This window comes from Vanacampus margaritifer, chromosome 1 (assembly GCF_051991255.1).
Source record: "Vanacampus margaritifer isolate UIUO_Vmar chromosome 1, RoL_Vmar_1.0, whole genome shotgun sequence".
Lineage (NCBI taxonomy): Eukaryota > Metazoa > Chordata > Actinopteri > Syngnathiformes > Syngnathidae > Vanacampus > Vanacampus margaritifer.
The window spans coordinates 19,123,690-19,142,516 of NC_135432.1; the positions used below are offsets into that span (position 1 = coordinate 19,123,690).

Genomic DNA, 18,827 nt, shown 5'->3' on the forward strand with positions numbered 1-18,827 from the left:
TTATTTATAATCAAATCATTTATGTACACTTTGTAAATATACAATGTAGACAATGCAAGCATTGAACTAAAAAAAAAAACAGATAGAAAGGTTACTGTATTTGGCTGCGCCATAATCACAGGATGAATCCACCCTGTACTGACAAAATGAAGTTGAATCAAGTATTTTCCAAGGGTCTGACATACTGAAAGAGCCATCCATGGCTGGGAGTGAGAGAAAAGAAAGCCGAGTGGGTGCATTTCATTTAGTAGGAATTCAACAAGTTAGAAAACCATTGCATCAAATCTGACATAGTTGTATGTAAAACTAGTGCAGTGACGCTTAACACATGTGAACACTAAACTTTGGACAGAATTTGGCACAGATTAATGCTTGACTATCCTAAAACCACTTAAAAACCATGCAATTATTTAAACATAGAAAGACAGGGGTTTTTAAAAACAATTTGGGACTAATTGGAAACCAAAGAACATATATATGGCCAATTTGTGTTCGAATGTCAGCCATGTTTAAAGAGCTTTCAAGAAAAATACAAATAAGTACAATGTTCAGAATTTTGTACAGACAGCGGTATCTTTTTCCAGCCCGATCAGTTCCTTATTAGAAGAGATATTTTCTGCACGAGTCTGATCCACATCGGCACTCCACTCGAGTCCTCTTCTTTGGAGAACTGGAGACACCTGCTAAGGTGAAACTGGAATCCATCTTGGAGCTTTCGGTGTCAACTGGATCAACTGGAAGCAAGCAGAGTAAGTTGCAAAGTAAATCAATAATTAATCCCATCCCTCCATACTAAAAATATTGACACCCATGTGAAACAATTCTGTTTTACCACCAGTTTAGAATCTTTAACTGATGTATACATAAATCAGCTGACAGCCACAGGTCAGGACAATGACACAGACGGACTTCATTTTGCACTGTACACAGATATATTTCACAATGGGGTGATAAAAGGCAAAAGCTTCACTGACTGGTGGACGGTTCAAGAACTAGTTGAGCAGTAATGCAATTCACCTTGAATCACAACTCTGCCTGCAGCTCAAATGCTGAGAACAAGTGCACTCACTTTGCATTTTGTAGTCAAAGGTGAGTTCCTCTCCAGCCCGAATAGGCCGTGTTGAAAACAAAGCAATTCTTGGGAGCCTCTCATCAATGTTGTCAACAAAAACGTTGAATACTTGAAGGTTTGGGTTGCACTACAAAAACAACAAAAGATGCCAATGTGATATGTACGCCGCTATCAAAATACTGTGCATTGTTCAAATTCGACAGCAAGCAGATCAAGCCACCATTTCAAATACCCACACTGTGATTGACAAAGTGGGAGATGTTTCCCTGGTGAGCAGCATCCACTGTGTATACGTCTTCCACGTAGTCCAGGTCAAATAGGTACGTAGAGCCTTCGCGGTCGTATATGTGACCTCGTTTCTCTGCTTCATCTGTTGTGATGATCTGACAGAAACGACACATCAAAAGTAAAAGGAACATTACTTAACATTTGTATTTTTGTTAGTGACTTGTGGTTCTTAATTAAAGTAGCGCAGTACATTTCTGTAGCTGCATCTCGTTGGGAGGAAATCGTCAGAATGAGGAAGAAAACTCACTGACTTTTTTGTTTTTGTTTGCCCTTGATTGGCTCCTTCCCAACCAATCAGACAATAATGGCTCTGCTATGTAAAATGTCAGCCCTCTAGAAAGTCATCTAGTACTTTTAAAGGGAACGGATTATGGAAAATTGACTTTTCAATTGTTTGTATATTAATAGTTGGGTTACAACCATATCAAATTTCCATTTTCATTCACGTGCTTGGATCCGCCACATTAAATCCTGTGTCACAATATGACTTCTTTAATGACATACGCGGCCCGACTTACACTTACCTCTCCCACATACTCCATGACAAATGTGTTCTTCTTTATATGCTGCAGTGTGCGGACTCCCCATCCTCGACCGTTGTCCGTCTTAAAGATAACCAGGTCAAACTGGATGCCATTTTGCACCACTCTGTTGGGACAGTCTGTGCTACAGAGACACTGAGAATTACACTCGTATATGGGCTGTCCTGGGCTGATCCGGACCTGGCCAAATTCATTGTAAGCAACCCGATGCAATGATGCGCCAGGACAGCATCCGTTCACCGGCTCATCAAAGCAGTTCTTGCACTCACAGCCCACTGCCATTACATCAAAAACGATGCCAGGCCCTGCTTTGTAGTTGTTGATGTAAGTGAAATTCTTTGGTGGGCCCTCAAAGTCGACATCGTTCATGACAAAGATGCGACCGGGGTGGTTGCAGGTTAGGTTCAACCGATTCTCCCAGCTCTTCAGTCTGTGACGGAGCTTAGCTTTCTGAACTAGGAATGTTGAAATGTCCTTATCCAATTTTTTAGGGATAGAACGTCTTTTCTGGCGCCTCAGCTCCTGATCCAGGTCCAGGTGGAACTGCTTCATCAGTTTGGGGCATTTGAGGTGCTTCTTGGGCTCCCAGCTGTTGACCGACTCTGGAAAGCCCCTCCATTTCACCAGGTAAAATTCTTCTTCCTAAAAAAGACATTCAAAGTCATTTTAGAAACAAGAAGCCCTAAACTTTAAACACAATCTACAATCTTCGCACCTGTGACCTCCATCAAACAGAAAAAGTAGTAACATTTTTGTGCGCCTACACTTGTAAAGCATGCAACACAACACCAACATAAGACAATTTATAGTAACATTTTATGGACATGCATTGTTGGGATCTCATGGTGTCGATCAGGAGCCAAATCTTAATTGAGAAAATATGGCTTATTTCCGCTTCAGTTGTTGGAGAGTTGTAAAACCATTTGCACAGCTCAATACTGTTACCAAGAGGAATGGAGTATGTAATTGACAGCAACTAACTGACCAACAAAATTTATTAACCCGCTCTAGAATTTTTCAACAGTTTGGTACTTGCCCACAAAGGGCTGTCTTTTAACTTTGTTCTTCAATGTGATATGTAACCTTCCATAAGAAAGTTTAGTATAAATGATGATGATTAGAAAGGTACCTTACCTTAGTCTTTTTGTAGTCACAGAGGAACTCCACCTCATACTCATTAACATTGGCTTTGGTTATCCCCAACTCTTTACAGTGAAGCCCCTCGAAGCGACACAGGGCTTCAAGCCCATCCCACGACATCTTGCTGGGCACACTGCAATCTGAGAAGAAAACAAACAAACAGACAGCTTGATACTCTGGTCACACAGTGTGTTTTACGTAATGGAAAAATCTCACATTGTGGGGTACACCTTTTATTTTTGTCTGTCATAACCACCGTTTGTCCAAATTCACCCATCCAAATCATACATTACATTGTTTATTCATTACGAATGTCAAGATTCGTTGAGGAGTCAATTCAAATCAGTAATACAGTTTGTAAGTTACATACAAAATAAACCAAACAGTAAGTAGTGAGTCGTGACGCGTTTTGCACAAGCAACCTAATATCAGAGTTTTATTGGAATGGAAAGAGAGAAAATTAATGTTGATATTTTTGGTACAGTAATAAACACAATTGTAAATGTAGATTTCTGACAATAAAAAGATTTTAACGTTTGTCCCTGTCGCCAGTGGCAAGCCATTGTGCAGTGTGTGAAATTCCAGGAATGTTATCACAAGGCCACCAGTCATGACAAATATATTTTATAGTAGGGGTGGGAATCTTTGAATGTCTCACGATTCGATTTGATTCCGATTTTTGGGTCTGCGATTCGAATCGATTTTCGATCAAGAGCGATTTTGAATTCAAAATGATTTGATTGACAATGATTTTTGCTTCAATCTATAGAAGCGCAAGGAATTGTAATTATCTACTCCAGTCTGACTCGCTAATGCTAATTAGCGCGCTACTTTTATCACTCAAAAGAACGGCTCCACGCTGAAAAACAAAACAAACTTTTATCGAATAACTTGATCGTGACTTTTTCCTTCTACTCTCTAATGTGGCTACAACTTAACAGTGTATTAGACCGCGTGGAACCACACTGCCTCTCAGTGGCCAAAGCGGTACAACATGAACAGCGCTCCAAATAAAGGCACACACAGACAAAGGAAAGACATAAAATCGATTTTGGGACATTTAAAATTGATTCTGAATTGTACCAAATGAAAATCGCGATTCTTATGAGAATCGATTTTTTGGCACACCCCCTACTATATAGTATTACTAAATTAAAGATGCATTGCGGAGTTTTGTCACTTTGACTGAGGTGCATACATGACTTGGGTAAGAGGTGGCTCTTGCCCAACTCGTGCATGAAGTGCGTGAGAGTACGTGCACTTGAATAAACTCTTCGTTTTCCCAGTTTTTGTGGAGTCTGAGCTGGAGTTTTGGCTGTGCTGGAAGCCTGCCTCTTCTTGTTTTTTATTTTTAGTTTCCATCCCAATTGGGTTGTATGCTAACACTAAATGTCCTCGGTGATGAGCATGACGTCACCCTTTACCCTTAAGAAACTGAGACACTCTACACTGAAGGGAAGATACAAGCTGAAAGTCGCAGTCGCCATTACAAAGTTAGGGTTCAATGGGGCATTGGTGGAGCATGCATGATGTACAAAAATCTTTAACATTAACTTTGAAAGAGGAATACAATTATTTGTCCTCTTTGCGTGTTCCAAAACTTGAAGACAGATTTAATGTAAGAAAAAACACCTTTGCAAAAATGATTTTTAATCTAACAGAGATCTCTGGACATCGTGACAGTCTCCAAACATCACATAACAGGTGGAATTTCAGAGTGCCGAATGTGTCTCTTCCGCGTGTAAAATGGCTTCTTATAGTTAAAACCGACCGCCTCTCTTTCATTTGTAGACAAAACATACTCTCTGGGTACTTTTCCATGAGCGATGGCGAAAACAGAGTCAGGGGTGCGTGTTCGAAACAGATTCTGTTCTCAAGGACCAAATGTGTTTTCCCACAGAGAAGGAACTTCTAGACCAAATAATATGTCCCAGCTTAAGGTCAAATTATACTGAGTTCAACACTACTTGCTTTACACGTCTATAAAACCTTTCAACATGGTTAATATAAAGAATTAAGATGTTAATAATGTATAACAATGGTTAATATATGAAAATAAAGAATTTAAATGTTAATAATATCTAACAACTTCTGCAATGCACCTTTAACGAATGTGTCTCATTTTTTGGTGGTTTGATATTAAACATCAACATATTGCAAATCTAAATGTGTTAGCTAAAATCTCTTTAATACACTAATTTCTAAACCCAACAATTTGCTTTATCACTTTTTCCCCATCACATTTGTCTTGGGTGAGGCTGGAGCCTACTTCAACTGACTTTTGTGAATCTTTATTTTATTTTAAAATTTTTAAACTTGTATTTTTAAATACAAACCCAGAAAAAGTCATTTATACTTTTGGAGACTAGCAATATAAAGGAAAGACGGTCTACAATGTAGATGTGGACATTAAATAAAGTATAAACGGCACGGATAAAACAATAAACAAACAAAAAAGCTTCCCCTTCAAGAATTAATTAACGAAATAACTATCCGCTTTATTATCTGTGACACCAACATTAGAATATCTTTTTTTTTGTACCAGTGTATGCATCATACTCTACTTTGGTACGTTGGGGGTGATTGCCTTTTTACATTACGAAGTCTACGTACATCTTGGGGAAATGTTGACGTTTATGTTAATGTCTTTCATCCTTTCCCTGTAACGCTTATGCATTAAAATCATTACCATCACAACATGTGCACAGATAAAATATGTAACTATAGTGTAAGATCTATTGGTGCTTATTAACTTGCTAAGTCAAGGTACTGTGACAAATTTGGTGTACAAATGCTAACTTAACTGCGGGGGCGCTCTAAGGCGACATGGCATGGCGCGAGTTTAGTTTGCCTGCAAAACTTTGGCAACCTCAACACGTACCACAAACCAAGAACAGAATGACATTAGTCAAAATTACTTAGCGTAAGAATTAAATCACACTGAATAATTTGACAAGTTCGTTTCTGAGGGATACTGCTATTGACTACAATAATCTTGTGCAGTTATATTTGCCTCTGAGGCCAAAGTGATATATTACGCCGCGTCGCACGTAAATGTTGGGAAACTTGATTTTGGTGTGCACACAACACGATAAAGAAGGGAATATAAGCTCATTATTAAAAGCAAAGATACAAGTTAACATTGTCTGAAATTCAAATGCTTGTTTTGCCGATTTACCTTTCGAAATTTCCGCCATGTTTTCCACGCAGCCGCCAAAAAGACATAGCCCGACTGGACTCCACAGCAAAGGCAACTGTCTGACTGCTAATTGGTTAAGAGTTTTGTATAAGCCATCTCATTGGTCTACATGTTTTCTTCTCCTGCCTCTTCCGCTCGTTCTTCTTCTTCGTTTTTTTTCGTCTATGTTTTTTGGAGGGTAATTTAACCTAAGTAAAATGCCCTTTTATTGTATTTAACTCCATAACCAAAACAACTAAGATGAAGGGAAACAAACTAACAAAGACAACCTATAGCAGACATTTTCTTAAATAGCAACATAACTCGTATCTGGGACAAGCTTGAAGGTTTAACGCTCCGATCCAGTAGTGAGCGCTGTGTAGTTAAAAGGCAGCTTCTTTGAGTCTCGATGGTAGTGCGTCTTGGCGCTAGCTCCAAACCTTGCAGTCATCTTGCGATTTGTTTTCATAAGCCAGTAAACTTGTAAGCACTGAAACGAGTTGTTCAGACTTCTACTGATATGATAGTTTTTAGTCTGCTGATCTCGAGTCATCTTTGCGAATAAAGTTGACGTAAGGTAAACCGCACACGTGTTAACAAGTTCATAATGTTATCAACTCATTTTTGTTGCGCCACTCTTAAGTAGAAAACTCAGTAATAGTTATTGTGGGTCCAAGGAGTGTCGTTGCCGTAATGATGACATATGATATGACGAGTCTACAAGAGTTATTGTTTAATCAACTTGTTGCAGTGAGGAAACTGCTGTTTTTCGCAGTGAGAGTGTAACAAGATGGTAACACAGGGTGCCAATGGCCAACTTTTATTATTATTGTATGAATGAATTGAGAAATCCCAGCAAATGTAATACAACATGTGTATATAGACACAAGAAATACAAAGATAATGGAAATTAAAATGTTGGTTTACAAAAAAGGATTTAGGCCTAAGTGCAGTTTGCATGAAAAGGATGGATTGGGAAATTAAATAGTTTTTAGTGATCTGTAAACTGTAATCTATCAATCACGTGACAATAGTAGCTGTATTTCATGTATGTGTATGTTTGTACAGTTGCAGCATGGACATGTCCAGCAGGCTCTTGTTGATGATGGAGCTGGCCGAAAGTTGTGGAGTCAGCACACTCCAGCAGGGTTTTGAGCAAATCTGGAGGCTTCTGCTCGTTTGTCTTCTCAGCAGGCTGCTGTTCAGGTTGGGTGAGCATCACAGACTTCTTACAAAAGATTACACATGGACTCCTTTTGCATGATTATAATGAAGTTTACTTGGTGGTTTGTTTGCCTTATAAATAGAAAAGTGTCCACATGAATTGTAATCCCAAATTCTTTGTTTCTCAGGAGGCGTGTCGTCTGTGAATCATGTTGTGTCGATGTTTGCGGGGATTTACAGCCTTTACCTCTTCTTCAACCTGCACATGCTGTGGGTGATGCTGCTCTGTCTGCTTTGCTACCTCATTATTATTCTTTGCCGACACTCCAGCAACAAAGGCCCCTTCCTCTCCACTGCCATTCTCATTTACCTCCTCATTGGGTAAGAAAACACATTGGACATCTGAATGGTATTTAATAGGCTACGTACCAAATGGGTTAGGATACCGTTTCTAATGTTATTTAGGTACATCAAAGAGTTAGTGTGATGCATCACAGTTCTATTGCGCAAACTACAAATCACAATGATAATCACTGTTGAATTAAGACCTCTGATGGTGCCCAGGAATGATTGATTTACTATTGCAACATGGTTTTGAGCTGATGAGAATGGAACACACTTCATTTAACGTTGTGATTTCAAATTCAAGTACAAAACCAAAGTGCAAATCCTGATTGCAATGAAGTTGGGATGTTGTGTAAAGCAAACATAATAAACAGAATATAATCATTTGCAAATCCATTTCAACCTATATCCAATTGAAGACAAGATTTTTGATGTTCATTTAAAAAAAATTATTTTGCAAATATTCTCTCATTTTGCATTGGATGCCTGTAGCACCTTCCAAAAAGCTTGTATATGGGGACTATTTACCAGTGTTACATCACATTTTCTTTTAACAACACTCAATAAGGGGGAACTAAGACACTAATTGTGGAAGCTTGTTATGTGGAATTCTTTCCAATTTTTACTTGATGTACAACTTCAGTTGCCCAACAGTCCGTTGTCTCCATTTTTGTATTTTGCACTTTATAATGTGCCACACGTTTTCAATGAGAGACAAGTCTGGACTGTTGGTGGGCCGGTCTTGTACTCACTTTTTGACTATGCAGCCACACTGTTTAACACATGAGGAATATGACTTGTCACTTGGCATTGTGTTTGCTGAAATAAGCAGGAACGTCCCTGAAAAAGACCAAAACCTGTATGTACCTTTCAGCAATAATGGTGCTTTCACAGACGTCCATGATTTCCAAAAACAATTTTAAATGTGGACTCGTCAGACCACAGGACACTTTTCCACTGTGTCAGTCAATTTCAGTCAGAGTGTTGTTGATAAATGGATGGATGTGTTCCTGAGCCCACGCGACAATATCCTTTCACACCACAATGCTAAATATTAAGTCTTTAATTGCTGCCTGAGGGGTTGAAGGTCACAGGTATTCAATGTTGCTTTTTGACCTTGCCACTTATGTGCAACGATTTCTTCAGATTCTCTGAATTTTTTGGGGGGATATTAGAGACGAGGGGTGCACCGATTACAATTTTCTGTCCGAGCCCTAATCTTTAAAAAGTCTGTCCTGCCAATCCTGACTCACTTGTTTTCAATTAAACTGTTCACTTTTGAAATGTTCCAAACAGGTGTTTGGAGCATTTCTTAACTTTCCCAGTCTTTTGTTCCTCCTTCACAGCTTTTTTTGGACAGTATTTGCACACAAAAAAACCAAAACAAAAAAACAAGCAGTTTGAACATTAAATATTGTCTTTGTTGTGTATTCAATAGTGTAGGTTGAAAATGAATTGCAAACCATTGTATTTTAGTTCATGTTTTACACAACATCCCAACTTCATTGAAGAGTTTGTTCCTAATCACAGGTCATTTTTAAATTACTGTTTATTCCCATTAATCGGTTCTGAAGATGTTTGGTTTTGCTATGCAGTAGGTTTAAAGTGTTTGTGATGGTGTTTTTCTTTTGTTTTTCAGAGAGTTGCATTTAATCGACACAGTAACCTGGCATAAGATTAGAGGTAAATCGTTTTTTATTCTCCAGACCCAAAGCCAAAAGATGTTTTTGGTTGTGTTATCTAATTATGCAAAAACTGCTTTAATGAGTGTTGGTATGGCCTAATGGAGAACCAATATATTTTGGTATGGATCTGGTAAGGTGCAGATCAATTTTTTAAAATTCATCTTTGTGAAAAGATTCATGGATGGTTGGACAGGACTTAGACAGCGAATCAGGATTCAATTCCATTTTCTTAAAAAAAATACTTGAACCTTTAAATGTTCAATGTCTTCCTTCCTTCCTGATAAAAATGTACTTTTGTGTCTTTGAGAGGCAGTCAGATGGTGGTGGCCATGAAAGCCATTTCTCTGGCCTTTGACCTGGACAGAGGAGCAGTCAGCGCTTTGCCCACACCAACTGAGTTCCTGGGCTATGTCCTCTTTGTGGGCAACGTGGTCTTTGGGCCTTGGATCAGCTTTTCAGCATATAAGGCTGCTGTTGTTGGACGACAACTGGTGAGAAATTTTTGGTGGTTCTTATGCCTATGATGATTATTTGTTATGCTTTCAAGGTGTTAAAACCTTCCTTTCTTCAGAGCTGGTTATGGCTGCGTCGTTCCACCCTCAGCCTTTTAAAAAGTCAGATTTGTCTGCTGGTGTCCTCCTGCATCGCACCATACCTCTTCCTTTTGTTCATCCCCATCAATCGAAACACCTTTATACACAAGTGAGACATTTGTTGATATATTTTCTATATATAGTACAATATCTGCTGTTTGTTACTTGGAAAAGAAGAAATAATCCTCTCACAAGCATTCTCAGGTCTTCAAGAGCTTCCAAGAATACTTTTTTAAAATACATTTTGTGTTACGTAGGTGGCTGAGTGCCTATGAGAATGCATTGTCATTCCACTTCAGTAACTACTTTGTGGGCCACCTCAGTGAAAGCACCAGCATGACGGCTGGCGTTGGCTACATTGAGGAAAAAGACAACATTAGGTGGTGAGTACAGCCAAAGCAAAGATTGATTGATGCTACTGAAATAAGATGTTTACAGCTTGCGGTCATGTGTGGAAAATGCACACAATAAGGAATTATTTTAGCAGTTCAAACAATATTAGAAATTACCGTTCTCTCAGAAATTATGTGTAAATTCTGATAAGACTCAAAGTCATATAGGTTGGATGTTCCTGCGACTCATACTCCGGAGTGACTTATAGATGAAAAAAATATATACATCAGTTAAATAATTTCATAGAGAGCCACAAGAGGGTACGCTAGACCTATACTATAATATACTGTCACGAGGACCCCACCCATAGCTGTTCAACAACTGCCTGATGTTAACGCACGCAAGGACCGCTTAGTAGTCTAACAATATGCCCAATGTAAAATACACCAACCCAGCACTGAACTAAAGCAAGCATTAACATAGCATTTATCATCCACTGATGCCATCACACCAGAACAGGTAAAGTAAGGTATATTTTATTGTTTAAATACTGTACTGTAAATGTACAGTAATGTATGTGTGTGTGTATATATATATATATATATGTATGTATAGTATGTAAAATAGGAATTTTCAGTTTTTGGAGCTTGGGAACAGATTAATTGCATTTACATTATTTCCTATGGGAAAAAAATGTTTCGGAGGTTGAACAATTCGGACTTTGTGAACGCTTCGCAGGAACGAATTATGTTCAAACTCCGAGGTATCACTGTACTATATATACTTCATGCGACTTATACTCCAGTGCGATTTATGTTTTTTCCCTACCCAATTATGCATTTTTGTTACTTTTTCCACATGAAATGTAGTGACCATGTATTTTATATTTAATTTATTTAAATTACAAAAAAACTGGAATTTTACAGGGGTCTGTTGACATTTTGCATCCCCTTCGTTTGGTGAAGCGGATTAACTCAGTACATGACAAGGTGTGGTTTAGATATAGAAAATAATATTGTTCAAAAGAAAACATCTTCAAATTTCTTACAAAATTAAAAGTTAATATCCATTTTTGTTCTTATGTGTTACTTATGCAGGGAAATGGAAGTGGTCAAACCCCTTAATGTGGAAATGCCTCGCTCAATGATTATGGTCGTGACGTCCTGGAATATTCCCATGTCACAGTGGCTTAAAATTTGTAAGTCTGTTGCTTCACATAAAGCATGCAATACCTTATAGGACAATTGGTATGTGCTGGTTTAGTCCACAAGTAGCATCATTGTGTTTTTTTTTTCAGATGTCTTCAAAAATGCAATGAAGCTTGGTACTTTTTCCGCCATTTTGGTTACATACACGGCCAGCGCTTTACTGCACGTGAGTACAGTAATGATTGGACGATTTCATATCATTTTTGACAAATCAATGCTTCCAGAATCCAGATACAGTGGTGCCTTGAGATACGACTCACACAAATTAAAACCGTTTTTCAAAAATACGATCCGTTGTTCAGCCTTTTTTTATGTTTTGCTTTGACTTGAGAGCAATAATTTGAGATATGAGCACTGTATGGTGGCAGTGAACACAACTCATCTCACTTAACAAGCAGCGGTTTGGTAGATATTTTGATAGCTTGAGAACGGATTAATTGCATTTACATTATTTCCTATGGGAATTTTTTTTTCGGAGGTTGAACAATTCGGACTTTGAACACTTCGCAGGAACTAATTATGTTCAAACTCCTAGGTACCATTGTACTATATATAGTGGATGTGACTTAATACTCCAGTGCGATTTATGTTTTTTTCCTACCTAATTTTTGTTACTTTTTCCACATTAAATGTATTGTGACCTTTTATTTAATTATTTGGCAGTGAACACAACTCATCTCACTTAACAAGCAGCAGTTTGGCAGATATTTTGATAGCTTGGGAACGGATTAATTGCATTTACATTATTTCCTATGGGGAAAAAATGTTTCGGAGGGTGAACAATTCAGACTTTGAACACTTCGCAGGAACGAATTATGTTCAAACTCCGAGGTACCACTGTACTATATATATATATATACTTGCTGCGACTTAATACTCCAGTGCGATTTTTTTTTTCCTACCTAATTATGCATTTTTCTTACTTTTTCCACATTAAATATATTGTGACCATTTATTTTATATTTAATTATTTGACAGTGAACACAACTCATCTAACTTTAACAAGCAGCAGTTTGGCAGATATTTTGATAGCTTGGGAACGGATTAATTGCATTTACATTATTTCCTATGGAGAGAAAAATGTTTCGGAGGTTGAACAATTCGGACTTTGAACACTTCGCAGGAACGAATTATGAACACAACTCATCTCACTTAACAAGCAGCAGTTTGGCAGATATTGATCAACAAAAGGCTTCGAGCTGTTCATTGTCACTCCAATTGAACTTTATTGTCAAACCAAACAAACATGAATGGAATTGAATTCATTTTAGTGGGCAATATGTGATGAATGACCTCAAGAATTGTTTGGTTGTCATTGTGAAAAGAAGCTCTACACATTTTCTCCACTGAACATGCAGTTTGTGTGTCCTCAGGGTTTGAGTTTCCACCTAGGAGCTGTGCTGCTCTCTTTGGGTTTCATCACATATGTTGAACATGGTATGAATGTTATCTTGTACATTACAGTGTATGGTTTTAAATGACAAGAAATATTGAACATACTAATTTATTTGTTGTTGGGGCAATATTTTGTGGTATATTTAACATAAATCTGAATGTAACAGGCACATTGTATTTCTTTACAATTAAAATATAATTTAGGGAGGTGAAAAAAAATAAATGACTCAATGATTGCTTTCCCCGTGCACATTTCTTACCACATATGAGCTCTAAACACAAAATGATGACACGCCATACACTGATATTTAATGGCACATTTCTACCAAAGAGGTTTGTGTGGTGCTAAAATCTCCATGAACTATTTCGTCATCACAGTCCTGAGAAAGAGGCTCGCTGCTATCTTCAGTGCCTGTGTCCTGTCCAGACCCTGCCCCCCCGACTGCAGCCATCAGCATAAAAAGGTAAGAGTGCCTTCTCGTCAAATGTTATCTGCAAAGAGCAAAATGTCAGCTGAAAGTGTCGATAAATAAAACTCAGTAAAAACAATATCCTTATTTGCCAAGTTAATGTATATTAAGCAGTCAATGAAGTTGTCTCTCGGTTTAGCACCGCGTCAGTATATATTATTCACATAGTGTATACACAGTATTTAAGGCAACACAACATTTACGCACCTGCTTACTTACAGCAATTACAAGTTGCCCAAGTTTGGGTGACAAACTCAATGATTTTTGTTTTGTCTGACTGAGTGCTCAAACCTCATCTTCTGTGCAGGAGTATTGGGTGAAGCTACTGAACCTAATTTTCAGTTTCTTGGCCATCTTCCACCTCACCTACTTGGGCTCCATGTTTGACCCAGGTGTTGAAGAGGAAGTGGAAGAGGTAAGAAAAACTCAAAAGAGATCAAACTTGGGGTTAAAGTATGATATATTTTACAAGCCTTATGAATCTCAAGGTGACACACACACACAATTTAAAACAATTCTCAGGTGTCTTAAAAGGAACCCCGACTGTAATGGCAAGTTTGTGCTATATTATGTATTTTGTTGGTACTAACATAACTGAGATTCATTTTTCAAAAATAATTTCCAGTTAAATACATTTCGGACGTACGCCGCCATTGTTATTTACGTTGCAACTCATTCCGTGTGTAGTGCGTAGTTAACTCATTCACTGCCATTGACGGTTTTAGACATAAAAAAATCATTTTAACTATTTCTATTAGTTAAAAAAATTCTACTTTTGTTAACAAGAGTATGGAAACCTAGATTTTTTTTAATTGTAAATTTAGAACAGATATAAAATTTGTGATTAATCGTGAGTTAACTATTGAAGCCATGTGATTAATTACGAGTAAAAAAAATTAATTGCCTGACGCCTCGAATTTTTTAAATGATCATCTCGTCAGGCAATTAAAAATTTTAATTGTAATTAATCGCATGACTTCACTAGTTAACTCACAATTAATCACAAATTTTATATCTGTTCTAAATGTACATTTTCATACTCTTGTTAACAAAAGTGGAAAAAAATGTTAAACTAATAGAAATAGTTCAAATTAATTTTTGACGTTTATAGCCGTCAATGGCAGTGAATGAGTTAAACTGGAAATGTTTTTTGAAAAATGAATCTCATAGTTATGCTATAACAACCAAATAAACTACAGTCGGGGTTCCTTTTAACATCTGTAACATGCTTTCATCAAAATACCAAAAGGATCAATTGTAGACATGTATACAGCAATAATGTTGTCATGTCTTACTTTCATTAGAATGACAACCAGTCTGGATATTGCAGACGCATTCTTACCAGAGTTTGGCCAGCTGCTTGCTTTTACTAGAGGAAGCAGAGTCTGGAGTCTAGAAAACAAGCATCAATGCTTAAAGAGAATGAAAGCTTTTGAACTCATTTACTACTGGTACTAACTCACTCGTTTATGAGCTGATTTGATTTGAAACTTTAGTACAGTGTTGTATAAAAACACCACATGCACTAGGGGTGTGAATTCGATTTTTGGGTCTGCGATTCGCTTCAGAATCGATTTTTGGTTAAGAATGATTTTTGATTCAAAATGATTTGATTGACAATGATTTTTGAGTCAATTTATAGATGTGTAAAGAATCGTAATGACTCGCTAATGCTAATTAACGCGCTACTGGCGGCATTTTTATCACTCAAAAGAACGGCTCCACGCTGCAAAAAACAACTTTTATTGGAATAACTTGATCGTGACTTTTTCCTTCTACTCTCTAATGTGGCTACAACTTAACAGTGTATCAGACCGCGTGGAACCACACTGCCCCTAAGTGGCCAAATCGAGTACAACATGAACGGCGCTCCAAATAAAGGCACACATGGACAAAGGCAAGACAGTATAAAATAATTTAAATAAAATCGATTCTGAATCCTACTAAATGAGAATCAATTTTTGGGCACACCCCTAATACGTACTGCATCACATATCACACATTTTCAGACTTGTGTCAAATGAGAAGTACATTTCAGTCCTTTAAAATTAGCCGCTGCCATTGAATAAGCCACCCAAGTTAAATATTACTACTTTTGGTGATGTGCAGTTTTGTTTTTGGACCAGGTATACTGTCTGGAATTATGTTCCGTTTGCTATGCATATAATTGCTCATCTGTTGCATCTCTCTGCAGGGTTATGCAGCCATCCATACCATTCAGAGGTGGTCAGAGCTTAACTGGGCAAGCCACTGGGTCGTATTTGTCTCCTGGGTTTTCTACCGTTTAATCCTGTAGTTTTATCAAAGTAGGACACAATTGCTGGCAGACAATTCATACTTTCAGTCCAGGGTCATGGACTTGCTGTGATCTGGATGATGGGAATCCACTTGTAGACCACTCAAGTCTACGTTTTTTTGCTGAGATGGGATGGAAGTCGGAGAAGATGCAAGTCAAGTAACAAATGTTTCCTGAAATATTTGTATTTGTGATTGTTAACACACACCATGTACTGTACATGTCCTGTTTATTTTCGCATCAAACATTCATTTCAAAATGCATTGAAAATAACTATATTAATACCTCATTGCATGTCGACATATACGATATCTGCTTTGTTTATGAACAAATGTTTGAAAGGCCGGTATAATGTATTTATTCGTATGTGATCTATTCAAATGTTATAGTGTTTATATTGAATTTACCTTCATTTTAGTTAAATATGAAAAGTTAACATTCACATTATTTGTTTTTATCATTGCCTTTTGTATTTCTACTATTAAATCTTTGCACATTAATGAATATCTCCTTTTTTTCCTCTCAGCTAAGATGTTCTAGGATAGTCACTCAAGTGTGGACCACTATCACCTCCTCTTAGTCAGTAGTTCTCAACATTTGTCATCCAGGATTAGCATTTTAAATTTGTCGCTAACTTGTAGCCACTTTTATAGATAAGAAAATGTAGTTTTGGAAAATAGACTTTGAAAACATGTATGTCATATTTTTTTTAAAAACATGACTACTTAAGAGTCAGGATGCACATGACCTCGCCATATGCGAAAATGAATACATCAATTGCACAAAATGTAACCACAAAATTGGACTTATATCTTGACACTGATCTCTTTATTATTAGGTGTAGCATACTTTCTTATTTTTGGGAAATGAATGATGCAGACAAATGCAACTGGAATGGTTGATAAACAGTCATCAGTTAAGTTCCACTGTGAGAGTTGGTTTAAATGGCGCTTCAAGTCACGTTGGCACCTTGCTAGTTTTCTTTCATCAAAAATAAATTGCTATCATGACACCTACAGCTAGAGGCTGAGCCCCACTGTTTTTGTTTATAGCCTAGCTTAATGGCAAAGCACTTATATTTCATGTTCTGTACCTAAAATGATGCATGTACAATAAATTGTTTGGATAATGGATGGTTAAGTATGGTACAGAGGACTAATGGTTCGAATTAATGTACCATGTTATTTATTTTTCTTTTCTTTATATTTAATAGGTCATGGCACAGGGGACAATGAAAAAATTTTGGGTGTGCCAAAGAAAAAAAACATCAGAAGCTATATTTGGCTGCATCTGACTCATGTGCTCACATTTTAAGAGTTTAAAATTCAATAAAAATAATTTAAGAATTGTTGCCTTGTTTCATTACATGTTGTTATAAGAGTTTTAAAATATTATTTTTATGTTATTTAAAATATATTGTTTGGGCAGTGTCACTATGGCGTCAAATGTTTTTGTAATTTTACTAATGAAAAAATATATCTTCGTCTTAGTTTTTTTTTTAATGGGTTCACATGCCTTTCATCCGACCATCATCCATCCATTGTCAACACCGCCCATCCTGTAAACGTAAGTAAATGCCATGAGGTTTAAATGGCCTCCATGTGTTTTGGGCTGCAGTTCCCTCGCGTGCTCGCAGGGTGGCGTTGCAGATGGGTGTCTGTCCATGGTACTGAAGGTTGAACTCAACTGTCCACCCAAGTATTTTCCTCTCCAAGGTGCTGAGTTGGTCCGAGTGATTGGGTCTTTTCCTGCCGGCCTGGCCGAAGGATGAAGGCCAAGTACTAAAGACAAGCTTCGAGCGCTCCATTAAACATCGCTACGCGAAGCTGGCGATGTCAACGAGGAGGGGGAGGGGAGGGCATTAGTCTGAACCTAAGGTAAGGCTTTATTTCTCTCTGACAAAGACGAGGCACGAAGCGCACTATTTGGCTGTGTTTCCGAAGGCCCGGTTCCGCTTCTCAGCGGTTCTTACATTTAGCCGGGACGACAGACGCGGTGTCTGTCGACCCACTTTTCAACGCGACTGGCGAATAATTTGCGTTTGGTCAAAAGGATGCTTTTCAAACGACATTTATTTCCGCTGATGTTTATGCAGCGATAACAATGGCGACTACGTGCCAAAAGCCATTCGAGTTAATAGTTTGTCACGGACCGCGTTGGTCCGCTATGGTTTGGGCTTTTTTTTCATCCTCTCCTGCGTAATAACAACAGGAAATAGCTCGCGCTGGAGACGGGCCTGTTTGTGGCTGAGCAACCAATTTCTGTCGGCCAAAGTCATATTTGGATTGTGACTTGAGTGGGAAACCTTGTTGTGTTTCGTAGCAGTACTTGAAAATAATGTAGCCCCTTCACTGCTAAGTCACTTTCAAGCAGAAAGGCACTTTTTAGACCTTGACCCTGTTTAAAAATTCTTGCTTTTCATGAGTCCCGTTTTACACGTTCCGATCATCTATTCAAGAAGCACTCCACTTGAATGAAATTCAATCTTATGCATGACCGAGTGAATGCAGAGTCAAGCACTATTGCTATTCGACATAGCCTACTTGCTGGATGCTGGAAGATATTCGCAAAAATATGTACACATTTTCCCCCTCTTCATGTTTTAAGTACATTTTGAGTTGAAGCATGCTATGCAAAAGTGTGGGATGTTTGTACGGCTCGAGTTGAGAAAAAGTGTGGGTGTAGAACGATTCCTTTCGCCAGGAAAAGCGTGGGTGCTGAACCACCCACAACCCCCATGGGTGCGACGCCTCGGTGTGCGTGATACCGGTCCAAAAGCTCAACATAGTCGAGCTTGTGAGCTTTCTTTTGTCAGGCTAAACACTTACTGGTTCTAAAATCCATCCATCCATTTTCTGTACAGCTTCTTAGTTAAGTGTTTTGGGATTGGGAAGCTGGAACTGATCCCAGCTGACTTTGGGCAAATTGCGGACTGCAGCCTGGACTGGTTGCCTGTCAGTCACAGGGTTCATAGAGACACAAGTGTTCACACTCATTTTCTCACCATCACTGAGTGGGAATTGAACTCACAGTAGCTGCATGAAATTCATCCAAGTCAGGGATGACGCTGCACCGGGGCTAGGTAGGGCTATAGCACCATCAAAAATCTGCGTGGCCC

At 38.1% G+C, this 18,827-nt stretch overlaps 3 protein-coding genes and 1 long non-coding RNA gene across 9 annotated transcripts in view; 2 read left to right on the plus strand and 2 right to left on the minus strand.

Moving 5' to 3' along the window:
* Positions 1-6,385, minus strand: suv39h1a (SUV39H1 histone lysine methyltransferase a). Its single transcript, XM_077580613.1, has 6 exons — positions 6,221-6,385; positions 3,037-3,182; positions 1,885-2,544; positions 1,309-1,455; positions 1,070-1,199; positions 1-734 (listed from the first exon to the last, which is right to left on the minus strand). Exons 1-6 carry the CDS (start codon positions 6,237-6,239, stop codon positions 601-603), a joined length of 1,236 nt encoding a protein of 411 aa, XP_077436739.1. The 5' UTR covers positions 6,240-6,385; the 3' UTR covers positions 1-600.
* LOC144060762 (protein-serine O-palmitoleoyltransferase porcupine-like) lies at positions 6,381-16,209 on the plus strand. 2 transcript variants are annotated; one of them, XM_077580598.1, is made up of 13 exons: positions 6,381-6,797; positions 7,289-7,431; positions 7,573-7,765; positions 9,369-9,412; positions 9,724-9,905; positions 9,986-10,116; positions 10,265-10,390; positions 11,438-11,538; positions 11,638-11,714; positions 12,922-12,985; positions 13,322-13,407; positions 13,721-13,828; positions 15,608-16,209. In XM_077580598.1, the coding sequence occupies exons 2-13, from the start codon at positions 7,296-7,298 to the stop codon at positions 15,707-15,709; spliced, it is 1,350 nt and encodes a 449-aa protein (XP_077436724.1). In that variant the 5' UTR covers positions 6,381-6,797; positions 7,289-7,295; the 3' UTR covers positions 15,710-16,209. The 2 variants fall into 2 exon arrangements, with proteins under 2 accessions (XP_077436724.1, XP_077436731.1); XM_077580605.1 differs by lacking the exon at positions 6,381-6,797 and having other exon boundaries at positions 7,307-7,426.
* LOC144060790 (uncharacterized) overlaps positions 12,751-18,827 on the minus strand; it is a 14,575-nt gene continuing 8,498 nt past the window's right edge. Inside the window, exon 2 of the long non-coding RNA XR_013296012.1 lies at positions 12,751-14,805. This is a non-coding gene — a long non-coding RNA (uncharacterized LOC144060790). The remainder of the gene's footprint in view (positions 14,806-18,827) is intronic.
* LOC144060744 (myelin transcription factor 1-like) overlaps positions 17,298-18,827 on the plus strand; it is a 20,269-nt gene continuing 18,739 nt past the window's right edge. For 3 of the 5 annotated variants that reach the window (XM_077580548.1, XM_077580578.1, XM_077580587.1), the window contains exon 1: positions 17,299-17,586. The gene's annotated coding sequence lies outside the window, so the exon portion shown is untranslated. Of the gene's footprint in view, positions 17,587-18,827 lie in introns of all 5 variants that reach the window. The other 2 variants (XM_077580567.1, XM_077580557.1) reach the window with 2 other exon arrangements.

Excerpts from the sequence above, each read along its gene's own strand:
- suv39h1a (XM_077580613.1), bottom strand. Across the intron at positions 1,456-1,884 it reads TCATGGAGTATGTGGGAGAG|ATCATCACAACAGATGAAGC; the intron begins GTAAGTGTAAGT and ends CGTTTCTGTCAG. Across the intron at positions 1,200-1,308 it reads CCCACTTTGTCAATCACAGT|TGCAACCCAAACCTTCAAGT; the intron begins GTGGGTATTTGA and ends TTGTTTTTGTAG.
- LOC144060762 (XM_077580598.1), top strand. The coding sequence starts at position 7,296 with ATGGACATGTCCAGCAGGCTCTTGTTGATGATGGAGCTGGCCGAAAGT. Across the intron at positions 7,766-9,368 it reads CTCATTTACCTCCTCATTGG|AGAGTTGCATTTAATCGACA; the intron begins GTAAGAAAACAC and ends TTTGTTTTTCAG. Across the intron at positions 12,986-13,321 it reads CATCACATATGTTGAACATG|TCCTGAGAAAGAGGCTCGCT; the intron begins GTATGAATGTTA and ends TCGTCATCACAG.